At 37.4% G+C, this 16,540-nt stretch overlaps 1 protein-coding gene across 1 annotated transcript in view; it reads right to left on the bottom strand.

The window, feature by feature from the left end:
- Positions 1 to 16,540, bottom strand: part of LOC145978041 (uncharacterized) — a 156,245-nt gene that overhangs the window by 19,032 nt on the left and 120,673 nt on the right. The window contains exons 9-11 of the mRNA XM_083110440.1: positions 10,507 to 10,728; positions 7,914 to 8,068; positions 1,202 to 1,414 (exon numbers count right to left, since the gene is read on the bottom strand). Coding sequence (XP_082966566.1) covers positions 1,202 to 1,414; positions 7,914 to 8,068; positions 10,507 to 10,728 — 590 coding nt within the window. The remainder of the gene's footprint in view (positions 1 to 1,201; positions 1,415 to 7,913; positions 8,069 to 10,506; positions 10,729 to 16,540) is intronic.

The raw sequence follows: 16,540 nt of genomic DNA, 5'->3' as shown, positions 1-16,540 counted from the left end.
AGCTGCAAGCCAGCAAGATCACGAACAAGCAGAGCAGAAAATACATCCACCTAGCTTCAACCGACAGAACATCATCCACCGCACCGTTGTCAACCTGACCGACAAACGTTTCAACGAAACCACAATCTCCATTTTGTCCAAGGGGTTGAACTTCGCCCCAGCTCCTAAAACCATTCAAACCACAGACATAATCAGTAGCATTGAGCAAGCCGTAAGAAACCTTCCAGTCACAGCCACCCAGGACATTCGTCGAGAAGTATGTGGCCCTTAAAAGGGCCGCTCCGCCAAAGCCGAACATCACAGCAGCAGAGAAAGCCAGCAGAACATTCCATCCAAGAGGGCCATAGAATCGACTTTACAACCACCAAGATCATCAATAAGTCATCCAATTACTGGGACAGAATCATCAAAGAAGCAATGGCCATCCATGGGGAAAAGGAAAACTTGAACAGGGGCACAGGACTAGAACTGGACCCAGCCTGGTTAGCGATAGTCGACTGGGAGTGCAGACATCGTAGAGATGGCACCTGATTGGCCCACCACCTGCACTGTACCCCTCCCACATCAAATACATAAAACCATACCCGCAACTTTTCTCTGCACTTCAATCCCTGAAGGTGAGAGTGACGTTAGCTCTCGAAAGGTCGGAAGCCTATCCGAAATCACCTGGCTGATATCCTGAGAGAACTTCTTAATCGTTTAGTTCATGTTTCAAAATAAATTCTGCCTTGGTCAGCATATTGACTTTTTGGTTATCATGGAAACAAGGCTTAATGGTGTTATAATTCAACAAATAATGTATCAAAAAGGAAGTTATAGAAACTGAAGCAGAAGAGAAAGAATTGAAAACTTTCTCTGAAGCCTGTTCAAGGGCAGAACCAGAAATTGATCATTTTGTATGTTCATAGCACCGAAATGATACAACAACAAAAATGGTACTAAAACAAGTTGTTTGTTTTGATGTCCTTTATACGATTCTGTGGTTCATGGGCACCATCTTAATGACACACTGAATATAAAGAGCTGGAAGGGCTAAAATGTACAAATAGGATGGATGTAGTAAACACTCACCAGACAAAACAGATGCAGTATGTGTTCACTGATTCACTGCTTAGCATTAATAATGAGTTCGTTATAATCTGAAAGTTACACGTCAAGAGGTAATACCACACATTCATTTAGCAAATCCCACACTACTCACTTGCTAGACGACAAGCTGACCCAGTGACTGGAGCATGCGCCACAAAAGATTCTTCCACACAGCCGACAATGATGGCGACGAACAATCAGGGAGAACTGGACTTGGCAACCCATGCACTTCTCAGTCTCTTTGTCCTCTAACCATCTCTCCTGGGTTTGAAGCTTACAAAGATGGAGCAACTCATGATTCTTTTTCCATAGTGAGTCCTTTTCTCTGTTGAAAACATAAAATAACAATACATCATTATTATTTTCTTTGTATTTAATGCTGAACAAGGCTTTAAGCCTTAATATACAGACAGCATTAAGGATTAATAAAATTTATAAAGATTATGCAAGATTACATCAGAGCAAATACGAAAACCACAAGAAGTGGCCAAGTGATTAGCGTGACACACTATGGTGCTAGGGGTACTAGGTTCAAATCCCAGCCTGGGGATGGGTGTCCTTTGTGAGTGTGCCTTCCTCAATTTCATAATAATAATAATAATAATTCTTTATTTCCGTTGACCCATGTCCATAGGTCATATATAATAATACATACAGTAATAAAATAGTAATACAATTTTAGACAAGAATTACAGTAATGATTTGAAGAAATTCTACATGAAAGAAGTCCAAATAAAGGAAGAATACACTATAGGAATAAAATTACATACAATATTTAAGGCGAGCACAATAATAAGCAAAGAAAATTTTATAATGTAAATGTAAATATGTAACTTACACAACATGGAAGAAAGTGGGAAAAATGTAAAATATATAAAGAACCGATTAATGATCATTTAGGCCCAACAATAGCATATAGTGAATAATTCGTATATAATAATATAAATGGTATAATATCATCACTCATCCCTATCTTCGTGATTATCCAAAAGTGGCAGAAATGCGAAGTAAAATAAACCAAAGTTATCAATTAATAAAATGTTTTACATAAAGAATAAGGAACCACCAAATGTTAAGTTATTATCAAAACCTAATTACAGATAACAATTCATTTTAATCGGTATCTAAATTTAAATACTTAGGAGTAATATTAACACTTGAAAGTGATACTAAAGAGAAATTTAAAAGTAGACTTAATCAAGTAATGCATGTTACTTTTCTATTCATAAATTTTTATCCTATCATCTAATATCAAAGAATCTAAAAGTTATTTCTCTTGTAGTCTAAGGTTGTTACAAACATAAAAACACAGTTTTTTGTTGTGACGTTTCAGAACACACGCTCCGTTCATCACACATTTATTTTTAGTTTAATTAATGATACAGTTATAACAATGGTTAGAAATCTTTAAAAAAGAATCAGTTATATAATGGATCTTGTCAATGTTACATTGTTTTAATGTAGCAACTTAACTGTGAAACAAGCAGTCTGTTTTATTATTATTTAAGATGAAATTTTTTTATCACATTTTTAAAGATTATAAATCCCAAATATCATCAGGCAATTCAAAATCATCATCCCATTTACAGAGATTCTTGATGTTTTAAGTTACATTGAATTAATGAATTATGACATATGAATTATGGTGGCCTACTCCACTTGTGAACAAGAAAACTCCAGTGGGACATTATTTTATTTATTCCAGGGTTCTGCAAGACATCGAAACCCATGTCAACCGGTGTAATCTTAAATGGTCATCATTATATAGATATCACGATCTTGTTCTGCAAATTGTATCTTATCTAGACAAAGTAATTGTGAAAGTAAAGATAACCATGACTATTATTTTCAAAATAAGTAACTATAAATGTAAAATAGGTCTGAGTCAATACCGATTGGCGAACAGCAGTGGTATTGGTATCAGAAAATATTGGTTGGAATTTAAATTTAATCACTGATACCAGCCAATAGTTTCCAGAGTCGGATGTTTGGCAAAGTCTGCATAAATGACACACACATGCAGCCTTAATATCGTGGAACTTATGCAAAATGCATATTTTTAATTACTTCCGCAACAACATTGTGGAAAAAAATAGATTTTGTGGTTATCTAATGAAATTATGAATATTGTAAAGGAAAACTCTGTTAGATTGATGCAAAACATGTATTAAAAATCATAATACCATTAACGAAAATCGATGGTATTTTGAACATATTGGGTAATTTGAATACATATATGGTACTTGACATGAAGAATGCATTTCTGCAATTGGAACTAGATGAAGAGTCAAATAAATATTTGGTAATAAATACTAATTTTGGTTTATTAAATTACAACAGTTATTATTGTCATATAAACCTTGTCAAACCTATAATTGGTGCTGGTCGCAAAGTATGTGGAAGGAAGTGGTGAGAAATTGGAACAATAATTACCGTAGATTAGAAATACAGTTTGGATAAGAAATTATACATCCATATTTCCCAAATATATACAAGCAACAGTGACAGGTCATTTATTGGTCAATGCCAGTGGAACAACAACATGGGTATACCTGCATCAAGTAAAGTTTAAGGCAATCATGTTGGCACAGTCAGAGCAGAAAATAACTTTTGGATCTTCGTGTCGGCACAGGAGAGGGCGTACATGGAGAGACCACAGACGTCGCAAGAGGAACTCCATGATGATCTTCCAGAAGGAGGAAACCACCTGACAGACTGGAGCTGTCATTTGGAAGAAGGGGAAAGTTGCAGTAGCTAGATTGTGAAACATCTAGGATGTTATAATATATTTGTATGTCGATGTTGATCTTTGTTGTCAAGCATGGAGATAGTCATGTCATTATCCTGTAGTTTACGGTTATAACAAGCATAAGAAAACAGTTTTTCTTTGTGACGTTTCAGGAGAACACACGCTCCATCCATCAGACATTTATTTTCATTTTGACTAAAGATACAGTTATAACAATGGTTAGTAATTTTTTAAACAAAAAGAATCCTTTATATAATGGATATTGTCAATGTTACATTGTTGTAATATAGCAACTTAACTGTGAAAAGAAGCAGTTTTTTTATGAATCCCAAACATCATTAGGTAATTCAAATTTATCATTGTTTCACAAAGTTTCTTGATGATTTCTGTTACATTAAATTTTTAAAGATGGTGGTTTACTCCATTTGTGTAAAAGAAAACTCCATACTGGATCTATGTTACCATTAACCGTAAACTACAGGAAAATAATTCTACAATGCAAGCAATGCGTACATACAAGAAAACGATAGTCATGTTGTATTTATATTTTATATTAGGGATGGATTAATCGGTACTCTATCGGCATCGGCCGATATAGGCATATTGGTGTATCGGATTATACGTAGGTAAAATTAACGATTATTTTACCAATCTGATATATAGAAAAATATCTGATAATTTAGTGCAAAATTCTGCTATTTTGTTGTAATTTTTATGGATAATTTCCATGCCCTACTTTCTAAAAAAGTAAATGTCTAAATATGCAATTTCTTTTGCACTGCAGTCACCCTGAAACACACATTTATTAAGGAGGTCAATGAACCTTTCAGCTTCTTCAAGGACCATTTCTAATTTTATATCAAATCGGTAGAATATGAATATCGGTTATCGGTACCGGTAAATTTTATATCGATACTTTATCGGTATCTGCCAAAATTTCATATCGGTCCATCCCTATTTTATATGAAATCGAATCTGCATGCCTTATTATATTACCGTGGTTGGTAATACAGCAATACTCTGAAATGTTTTGAATTGCTACATTTTTCAGTATTGACATCATCAAAGGTGCAAATCGGTACAAGTATCAGCACTATAGTCCATCCAGCTTCAAAATGAAGCAGGTGTAGGTGTGGCCAGTAAGTTACCAAAATGTGTATTAATGTGCACGGTGCCAACCTTCTATTTGCAAGCACTTACCCCTCCCTCCCAGCACACGTGTTAGCTTAAATATCAGTGTTTTCCACAACATGTCAAAACTAGTAGTCACTTTTGAAAATGCAAATATTGTACAGGGTGGCTCAATAAGGGGGTCGTGCGACATATAACTTTGTGGTATTGTTAACTCTGCAACAATTAAAGTTAGGTGAAAACAAATGTCACAGTTGTTTTCCTGGTGAAATTCTAGCCTGATTTGATATATCATATCACCACCTTCCCATTTAAATTTCTGAAGTTGAATTCAAGATGGCGGACATCAAGATGGCTGCCGACCATGCGGGTGACGTCAATGTGGTCCCCCCTTGGCCTGATAACGTTTGGTCATCGCTATTTTCACGTTCCATGCTGCAGTGGCCTTGTACTGGGGGTGTTAAGTGACTTATTGAGCCATAACTTTGTGGTATTGTTAACTCTGCAACAATTAAAGTTAGGTGAAAACAAATGTCACAGTTGTTTTCCTGGTGAAATTCTAGCCCATTTTGATATGTCGCACGACCCCCTTCCCATTTAAATTTCTGAAGTTGAATTCAAGATGGCGGACATCAAGATGGCTGCCGACCATGCGGGTGACGTCAATGTGGTTCTCCCTTGGCCTGATAACGATTGGTCATCGCCATTTTCACGTTCCATGCTGCAGTGGCCTTGTACTGGGGGTGTTAAGTGACTTATTGAGCCATAACTTTGTGGTATTGTTAACTCTGCAACAATTAAAGTTAGATGAAAACAAATGTCACAGTTGTTTTCCTGGTGAAATTCTAGCCCATTTTGATATGCAGCACGACCCCCTTCCCATTTAAATTTCTGAAGTTGAATTCAAGATGGCGGACATCAAGATGGCTACCGACCATGCGGGTGACGTCAATGTGGTTCTCCCTTGGCCTGATAACGATTGGTCATCGCTATTTTCACGTTCCATGCCGCAGTGGCGTTGTACTGGGGGTGTTAAGTGACGTATTGAGCCACCCTGTAGTTCTTAAAATGAACAATGTTGTAAATATGGCTGATTTTATTTTTTCTTCCCCGGAGTAACCACCATACCATTTGGCTGAAATTCCTTGCAGGCGGCATAAATGCTTATTTTTGAGACACCTGTGCAATCAGAAGTTAACGATTCCACACAGCACTGGATTTTTCTGTGTAAGATAATTGAACACATTTTTTTATCGCCACTTGTTAAAGATTTCCAATGGAGATGCTTTGTAACACTTGCTGTTGATGCCACATCAACATTCCACGATACATACAGCCAATATAAACACTGCGGCAATCTTGAGAACCACCACACCACAACCGATGACAATGGGGCAGGCTTTGCAGGGATCGAGGAAAGCTATAAATAGCTGTGTGCTTGATGGTAACCATGTTTCAGAGGATTCTTGACCAGGAAAAGTAGTGTCTCCAACTATGTTATTTTTTCCCTGTTTTAATTATGAATACAAGAAATGTGAAGGTCTTATTATGCACATGCATGTTGGAATATTAATAAAACTTTGTAGTTCAAAGTTGGCTGTATAGCAATTAGGTACGATAATAGCTTCATAATATTACCAAATGGTAATTACGTTTCTATAAAGGTCGGGTAGCATCACTGATTCTTGTTGGGAAACCTGATGGTAAGAGACCTGTAGGAAGGCCAAGACAAAGATGGAGGAACAACGTTGAGATAGACCTAAAGGAAATCGGTAGGGAAGGAAAAGAGTATATAGATCATGCTCGGGATAGGGACAGATGGAAGGCCTGTGTTGCTGCAGCCATGAACCTTCAGGTTTAAGAAGGCTAGAGAGTTAGTTAGTTAGCAGCACTGAATGGCAAAGTTTGCCCATCTGTAATGCCAAAAGCTTGTGTTCCTGCCCTCTACAAATTCCTTCTTGGAAGCAGTTGCCAGTGTATACATCTGGCATTTTTCTTTCACAAGTTGGGGAATTCAGATTCCTGAAATCTCAGCATGTTTTATGTGGGAAGTATAGAAAAGGAAGCATAGGCGGATCATTTAATAATTGCGAAAGTAGCATTCCGTGTGATTTTAAGCATCACTGGTTGTATTAGCACCAAGCACAGCGGAATTCTCAAAAGTTTCCCTACAATCTTTTGTAGTGCGTTGATTTTACCATTCTATATAAAATGCATGAAGTTGAAAGTATGTGTGTACGTGTTTGTAATGCATCAACGCATGTGTAATCCAGTGATTCCCATGTCAGTCACTGGCAGTCGAAATCATGTTTTCTAATTGTGTCTAGTCTGGTGTTTCAAAACTATAAAGACTTTACTTAATATTGCAAATTAGCAACACTGCACAACACAGAGTGACAGACAAGAAGAGGGAATTTCGTTAAATTGAATGAGTGAATGTCACCGTAGGTGCTTTACTAAAGAATGGTTATGAATTCATAAGCAAGGATAAGGCTAGTAAATGCTTTGAACAGCATACAATGCTGTATAACTCTAGTTTTGAGACCGCATTAAGTGGACTATCTATTAGGGTGCAAAAGGTCTGCAGAGGGTCTACTGCCAGAATCCACCAATAGGGCTGCACTGGTTTTCTCTAGAACACGTGCTTTTGTTTACATCCACTTTGTAGTGGAAAAAAACGGACTTTAGTATTGGTATTAGTTTAAAATGTTATCTGCTCAGTCCTATTATACATGTGTTACTTCTTGTTCAAAGTAACTATAACTCAGTAAATTTTGAAAGAAAGCTCCCAAAGAATGAATAGAAGTATATTAATTGTTATTACTTATTAGATAAAAACTGAATGTGTTATATATGTAGCAAGTGATAACATTACAGAGCAATTTCCACTACTACATTACATCAACATAGAATTATATTATGAACATAAGCTTTTAAAACTTACTTTGTAAGTCGTACCACTGTCTCTTGGAGTTGCTCCATATCTTTCTGTAGCTGCATAAGTGATTCCAATTGTTTCTCATTTCTCTTAATTTCAGTTTCCAAATCCGACTGTAACTCCCGTTCCACCTCCTGCTGCATTTCATTCTGCGTCGAGAGCTGTTCAAAGAATACCAATAAGATAGGTTAATATCTGCACAAATTTCTTTAAAATATATAAAAATATATACTGTAACCCTGATTTCACAGTAAAAAAAGAAAGGTAAAGTGCTCTCCTTTGCTTAGCACCATGCCTTGAAGGCATATAGGGGGTGTAGGGGTAATGCCCCACACATTCTTGATCCGGTCGTGAGTGGGGGTGATGTGATCAGCATCACGCCCCTGACCGTCTTTACCCCCAGGGTTTCCCCCAGGTACCCATGTCATTCGATGCTGGGTGGCGCTGGGGCCACTTCCAACGTTAGAAAAGTTCCCAGATTTGAACTGGCCGGGGATCGATCCCGGGACCTTTAGCATGGTGGTCAGATGCGTTACCGACTGAGGATTTCACAGTTCTCTCAATGAATTGAATCTTCCCAATTTAAGAGCAACACATACGTTACAACAAATTTCTGCATATTACATTTTCTACGTTAACATGTTATAGTCAAGGGTTCCTATAAAAATAAAACCAACATGTCCTTGTATTCTATTTCTTAAAGATCAAGTCAATGCTAACATCAGATTTGTGATCACTGTTATCAATTCCCCTTATTAATAAAGTCAACAAACAGAAAATATGCATTTTCTAAATATGAAAACCAATGTTTATGGATGAGCTGGTATATTTTCACCTGACAGGATATTCTTACTAGTTCATATCTGTACTGAAGTCAACAGTTATACAAGGTGGACCAAAACATTAGAGTATGGTTTGACATGTAAATTACTTTTTTTGGTTAGTAATTCAATTTTCTTTGATTGCCGGTACATATTATACAGCGAAATCCTGATTTTAAATTATATTTTACATTTTCCTCATGAGCACGTGTGTTAGTTGACTCACAACCTCACGGCAGTTTCGGTCTCATTTCGAGTTGTAAATGCCTGTCTCATTCTTGGCCTTGTGTTACGTCTTATTGACGGTTTCGTCTCGCAATTCTCTTCTTTGGAAAAATTTACTTTCAATTCTGATGGCAATAATTTAATGTTACAGAAAGGAAATCTTTTTACAGCAATACTCAAGATCAAAATACTAAAACACGTTGGCACTTTTCGCCTAACCACTTGCTGCAACTTTACACTTCGATAAGCCTATTGATATATTTTTCCCAATTATAGTTTTTGTGCACATGAATATTTTTATATTGTTTGTGTGTGATTATTTTGGGAATATAAGCAGCTGCTTTCTAAACCTCCCACAAGCCAAAAGCTGACTTGGAAAGACTGCCACGATTTCTTTCTGGAAATCACCCCTAAGTTCAGCACACACCTTTGCCACCCGTTCGAGAGACAACTCTCTGCTGGCCATTCCCTCCCACAAGACAACGTTTTATGGAAATTCCTTAACGGTCACTGCTACCAGAGCGTGGAACGACCTCCCCAACGACATAAGAAACTCTTCTTCTCTTCTCCAATTCAAATCAAAATTAAAAAATCATCTTCTGGAGTCAACATACCAGAACTGAAAACAGGGAAATAAAATTAAACCTTCGTGTAAACTGGTAGGACCAACACCCACCGACTTTTTCTGTCATTTGAGTATGTTTGTTGTGTGTGTGTTTATGTTTTACGTGTATTTTTTTTTTTACTTTTCTTAGTGTGTATGTATTTTTGTCTTTATTTTTTATGTTTTTTGCATCTTTCTCTTTTATTTTTTCTTGTGTTTTTCTTTTTTTTTGGGTATCTCAATGTTCTTAGTTTTTTATAGATTTCATTTCTTGGTATCTTAAATATTTAGTTTTTTATATATTTAACATAGAGTTTTAGCTATAAAAATAAATTTATAAAATGTAATGTAGAGATGGTTAAGTGGAAGAAAAGGCTTGTGCCTTAACTTCGCCATCCAAAACAAGGAATAAATAAATAAATAAATAAATAAATAAATAGACAGTGTTACAAACTTTGAAGAACTTCCTTAAAGTTACCTGCAGCAATAGCAATTTTGACAAACGAAGCAGAGCAAAGAATGTCTTGTAAAAAGTATCAATGGAAATTTGTTTATCTATATAATTATTTGTCAAAAATAAGTAAATGCACCAATTACATATCTGTTATAACATCACTAAGACTTCGACATACTGGTGACATTACTTTTTTGTAGGTGTTGTCACATTGTGAAGATTTTGACTTTGAAAGTTTCAAGGGTGGGAGGTTTTTTCCACTCATCGATGTACAACACAAATACATATTTATAAAGGAGATGCAAAGTGCAAAATTATATTCTCATGTTGGGTGAAAATGTGGGCCATTTTGTGTCCCAGTTACCGCAACAAAAATAGGACAATGGTTTGAAACAAAGAAACACTTTTGAGAATACATGGATACATTTGTCCACCTTATCTCCATTGCAATAAAAAAATATGAAGTTTCTCTAATGCATTACGTTCCTTGCGTACCTTTTGGACTTCATCCTGAAGACAAAGATTTTCCTCATCTCTAGACCTTGATTTTTCCAAAGCATCTTGGAGCTGATTTCTTAAGATAACTACATTCGTCTTCTCCTCCTCATACTCTTCATTTAGTACATCAAGTTTCTCAATAAGGTCGTTAATTTGAGCTTCTTGTTCTGACAACTGCAATGCTAGGGTTCCTACGTCAGTTGAACGCCTACTGAGATTCTGAAAAACACATAATTTTTTAATTAATTCAGTCTTTCTTTATATTGGGAGCAACAGTGAATACAACATTCATAAAAATAAAGTATAATGACATAGTACGTACTTAATGCCATGGATCAAGGAAACGACTTTGCCACCCTTACGTCTGAGACATCTGGTGGTGAAACTTCCGAATTACTAGCAACCACCGACGATAGTTTCGCGAACGGGTCCAACGCAAGACTGTGGCTTATTCTGCGACTGAATATAGTTCCCTGTTTGATTTGCATTTTCCTCCGTCGCTGCAGTTCTTCCTCTACAATTTACCTGTACTTAGTGCAACACACGAAACGTAGATGTACTTTGGCTGTATGTTATGCATTAGAATAGACAAGATGAGAAAGGTTGTTATATATTTCGATTTAATTTAGCTAAAAAAAATAAAAGATGTAGTTGAATGTTTGCAAACTACTGCAAGGAAGTGTTATGGTGTTCTCTGTGTACAATGTTACCATTTGATTCCTTTCCTAAAATATAAGTTAATTACTCTGTATTTTACTTACAAACAGCGAAAAATAGTATACGCTAAAATAAAACTTTCACCCACAAAATACGAAACACGTGCCGACCCTCGTTCAAGCTCCCCTCCCCAAACTTCCGGTACTGTAAATTCCTTCCTCGCAGAACATTCAACCAACACCCTCTGACTGCTTTTGTTTTGATTTTGTCTGTCCCCGAGGCAAGGTTGACCACTGAACTGAATGTCTGTAGTGCTAGCCCTTAGCCAGCGACTCAGGTTGGGTTGGAATTTCCTGTGCGATTGTTTTGGTTTTGGTGATAGCAGGGGTGGAAACTATTCAAGTGGTCAAAATTATTGATTTAATTGAACAAAGTAACAAAAAACTGACCAAATACTGACAAATTACTGACCACTTACTCACTTATTTATTGTAACGAACCAGTCTCGTTACAAATTGTATGGGATCCACCTTTATATAAATAAGCTTTCTTAGAATCTAAGTATTGAAAATTGAATTTTTGTATAATAGTTAATATTGAGGTTTGAATACACTCTTTATAGTTCTTATTTCCTCCACTCGTCTACGCCACTTTTCAGGCCGCCTCGATAGCGTAGGGGATAACGTTGTGGGATGGTGATCAAGGGCTCGGAAACTCCACTACTCCAGTTCCGATTTGCCTATCTGAGCAACTAGTGAACCAAAAACTTCGTCACTTTCCACGGCAAGGATAAATGGTGATCCGATGATACAGGGAATAGAACAAATGCCCTAAAATATGTAAACCATGGCCATAATTCGAACCGAGAGCCTTTAGAACAGAAGACAGTTAGTTCTGCGCCACCGATTGATTGATTGATTTGATTGATTGATTTAGTTTATTTTACTTCGCGTTTTGTGCCTCTTGGCTAATTTGCGAAGATGGGGATGAGTGATGAAATGATGAAATTGATGAATGGACATTCACAAACAATCAAGCCCGACCGGGATTCGAACCCGGGACCCTTGGAGTCGCAGCGCGATGTGCTAACCACTCGGCCACAGGGTTGGGCCTCTGCACCACCGAGGTAGCAGCTTTGGAATAATAAACTCCATGGTGAAAATTTCGTCTGAGGTTCAATACCTACCGAATGGCTTATCTTTGGAGTACACCTGCTCAGAGCAAAGAGTCCAATTGTCTTTATCGTGCCGACCTTCGTCGCCGAATGGTTGGCACAGCACGCTACGATGACAGGGTTCCCGGGTTCGAATCCAGGCTTGGTTATGGGCTTCCATGTGAGCGTCGTTTCATCAATTTCATAATATCATATCACTTGTTCTCATCTTTGAGATTAGCCGAAAGTGGCAGAAAAACGAAGAAATATAAACCAAATAAATAAATCGATCAAACCAATTGTTGCTGTTATTTGGCTTTCCAGGCGAAGCTTAATTGGCTTTCCTTTTCAATGAACTCGCCATTATCCTCACGATGCTTGGCCAACACCAGACAGTTCACACCGAAAGCAACATTTGGCTACCTGGGACTGCATATGAATTAATAATTCGTTTCGTAATATTGGTATGAATATTATAAATTCGCTCACACATAAAAGATCGTTATTAAAAATCGTAATTAAAATTATGTTTCAATCTGAAAAAAATTGACATAAAAATATATTAAAGGCCCACATAAATACAACGTCAAGGCAAAAGCAAAATATCTCACCAGGAAATACTGTTCTTTTTGCGAACAACAGAATAAATTACGGTATTTCAAGAACCAAGAACAGTAAAATAATACTAATAATATTAAATAATACAACCTCAGAAAGTGGAATATATCTGACTTCACTGATTAGCTACTCGTTACATAAACGACAGAATGAGCGACTTTCCTACTTTTTGTTTACAAGACGGTTCGCGAATAGGAACTCGGATCTTTCCAATGTTTCTGATTGTTTCGCCTGAGAGTCAACCTCCGTGGCGGAGTGGTTAGAACAGCCCGCTACGGCGACAGGGGTTCAGTGACGATGCCAGGGGGGGGGGGGCACCTCGCCCCCTAACCCCCAACTGAAGTTAATGAAATATTGAATAATAAGATAGTTCATTTCTAAGAGTATGACAATTTTCACAGTTTTCTAAGTGGTGTATTCTGTATGCTATCACTTTTCCTGCTTATAATACCAACACCACTATAACAAAAAGTAATTTTGCTTTAGTATATATATGTGTGTCAGCGGCGTAGTGCCCACGTAAGGCTTGTAAGTCCACCTTACAAGTTGAAATTATTGAAGAAAACGTATTTCATTCCCGTATTTATATAGAACACACACAGAAATATCAAACTGCAAGTAGAACTTTTAACGAAACAATTGAGGACTTGTTTTGATTCGAGTTGTTTCTCTGTAAGGCTTCTTCAGAGGACTTACGTGTAGGTGAATGGAAGAAATGATTTGGACTCGCCCATGGTGGGTGTGTTTGCTTACGTATTATCTTCTCAACCAATGACAGGGCACCCCGATTCTGAGCCAGATGTAAGGCGCATTACGAGTGGGTGCTAACTGGCGAGAATTTCTGTCCCCAGGCAGGCGAAGCTTACGCTGGCATGGTTGCCGCTGCGTATGACTCATATGCTTACCACGGTCGGAAGAGAACAAAGAAATTCGACTCCCGTGTTGTTTCAACAATGCTTGACGGAGATGTAACAAAACGGGTGTCATGTTTAATGTGTAAACTAACTATTAAGTTCACAAACGAGATGGTATAATGTTGGATATTACCTCCATTAGAAGCAGCGAAGTTAACGATAAAAGAGAAATGTCTGGCAATCCTAGATCTGGCAGCACCCGCAAAGTTTGGCATGTGCATCCCAGTTGCCAGTAATGTTAAAGCATGCACGTAATACTTAGCGTTATGATTTACATATTTTTTTTTTACCTTTTCCTTTCACTAAGTTGCTTGATATGCTTTTCAAAATTTGCGCAAACATCGTAACCATGATAATGAGTAATATTCTCGAATGCATTTGCATTTGCAAATTGTATTCTATGCATTGCCCACAAATGCCTTATTTAGTGAAAGAAAAATAATAATAAGAATAAAAATATGACATGACCCTTCCAGAAGAAGAGTTTGTGTCCTTAACTAAGCTGTATACAAAATTTTTCAATTGCTACCAGTTGAAAGTTGAGCTACAGGTAATTTATTCTGAAGCCGAATATCGAGTAAAGAGTTTGTTTGAACTTCATGAGTACTTGCGTACTACCCATTTGAATGAAGCTGTGGAACAAGTGTACAAACTAACAGAATTGGTCTTCACTACTCCTGCCTCAAGCTTGTCGGTGGAAAAGTCGTTTTCTGCACTGTAGAGGATTCATACATTTCAACGCAGCATACAGACTCAGGCAAGGAAATCTGACTTGGGACTGATATCCATTGAAAAGGAGCTGCCAAAGATATTGACCAGAAACTCCTGATTCTACGACGACGTGATTGAGGTGTTCAGACTAAAGGATCGTCGGATCGAGTTATAGTATAAATGAGAATTTTCATTAAGTAATACATATGCTAGTTAAAATGTTTTTAGGTTTTCTTTAACCAATATTCAGGTCAGGTTTATCTAAGGAGGCCTTACACCTTTCATAGAATCATGCTACGCCACTGATGTGTGTGTGTGACTCTCGTTCAAGATTCCAGCACCGACCTGGGCATAGGTGATATTCATTTATGTCCTGTAATTTTCGTAAATAATCTCAGTTTTAACCAGTTTTAAGAACTGGAAAAAGTGTTGAATTGTTGCAATCTACACTCCCTTCCATTTTATAAGGGGTGGTCACGGACTTTTGACTCACCCTGTATATTGCAATATGTATACTTTATATATGTTTCTTCATTGAAATTCGTCCTACAGGACAACTTCAGTTAGCCAACTTAACGTATAGGGAGTGTCTTACTGAGTTTATGTTTGCGTAGCGCAACTGTAAGTGTTGCAAAACTTAACTGAAGTTCTCCAAAAATTAACTTTTCCCCAAATTTTCTTATTTTCTTCTTCTTCTTCTACAAATTGGGTGTGATGGAACCTAAATGTACTTCGCTGGAATCTGAGTCCCATAAGCTTTCCAACGAGGTATCATTTGTGATTCTGGGATGATAGCCCCGTCTAGTTGGCTGCACATTTTGACTCGCTTTGACTCTCTTTGCACTGAAGCATCTAGTTGGTTGAACGGTGCAACACCGAGTCCTCTAGTTCGTTGATTTTGAGTCAAGTAGTATATTTGGTGTCTGCACCGTCTGCATTACCTTCCGGACCGGTGCAAGTGTGCTGTATGGTGACGTGGTGCGTGCTAACTAATCAAATGACCGTTTAAAGAAGCAGACAGGCATTTGTTGAATCTTTTGAACTTGAACACCGTTTTCCGTCTAGTTGGTTGAACGCAAGACTTCTAGTAGTCTTGGGTTGAACGTCATTTCCTTGCACCACCCTGACACTGGATACACCTGCACTGCACCGAGTGTTGAAAAGTGCAGCCAAGTAGACGGGGCTAATTAGTAGAGGGGTACAAAGGCCGCCAACATGAAGCTCTGCAATTTCCTTCAAATTTTGGCCGGGGTCTAAAGGTTGATACTATAACTGGCATTAATTCTAAATCTGAGGGTGCAGGACAAAAACCAAGTTCAGATTCATCTTCAGCAGCTCGAAAAAAAAATTCACTGTCGACCAGTGTTATCATTCATCCTCGTTGTCGCGATTAGTCAAAAGTGGCGTAGAAGCGACGTTAAATAAGAAAAAATAGAGTTTGTCTGAATAAGAAAATTCTCAAAAGTATTTCTTTTTTAATCACTGTCAATACAAGTAATTGTGGAACAACTTCTACTTCATCAAATTCTTCTAACGCTGGTGCCTTTCCTTTCCCGTATAATCAAGGGTCCCGGGTTCGGATTTGGTGAGATTTAAAAGTGGATGTAAAAGAAAAACAGTTGTTTCATCCTTGCATTTGTCTTGGAATCTTGTGTCTGCCCCTAATCTTCTCAATATTACATCCTGTCGTATCTTTACGGCATATTTTGTGACCCTCCCAGGAAAATTTTATGCATCCACCTATGCTTACAGTCAGTCTATTTCGTTTCTCCTTTGTCTACAATTATTTTTGTAGGATACCGTACATAAGCAGTACGGATTTAGTGAGAATACGTAAACTATCATTTGTGAAATTATTCAAGGGAAGCATCTAGGTGAAAGAAAATACTTTTACACAATAATAGAATATGCAGCTTATCGTGCAATCAAAACAATAATTATTCTCACATTTTGTAGAAACCCTTTCCCAATGGAAAGA

The sequence above is a fragment of the Lepisma saccharinum genome, chromosome 24, assembly GCF_977018435.1.
Source record: "Lepisma saccharinum chromosome 24, izLepSacc3.1, whole genome shotgun sequence".
Lineage (NCBI taxonomy): Eukaryota > Metazoa > Arthropoda > Insecta > Zygentoma > Lepismatidae > Lepisma > Lepisma saccharinum.
The sequence above is the reverse complement of the archived record's forward strand: the minus strand, read 5'-3'. Positions and strand labels throughout refer to the sequence as shown.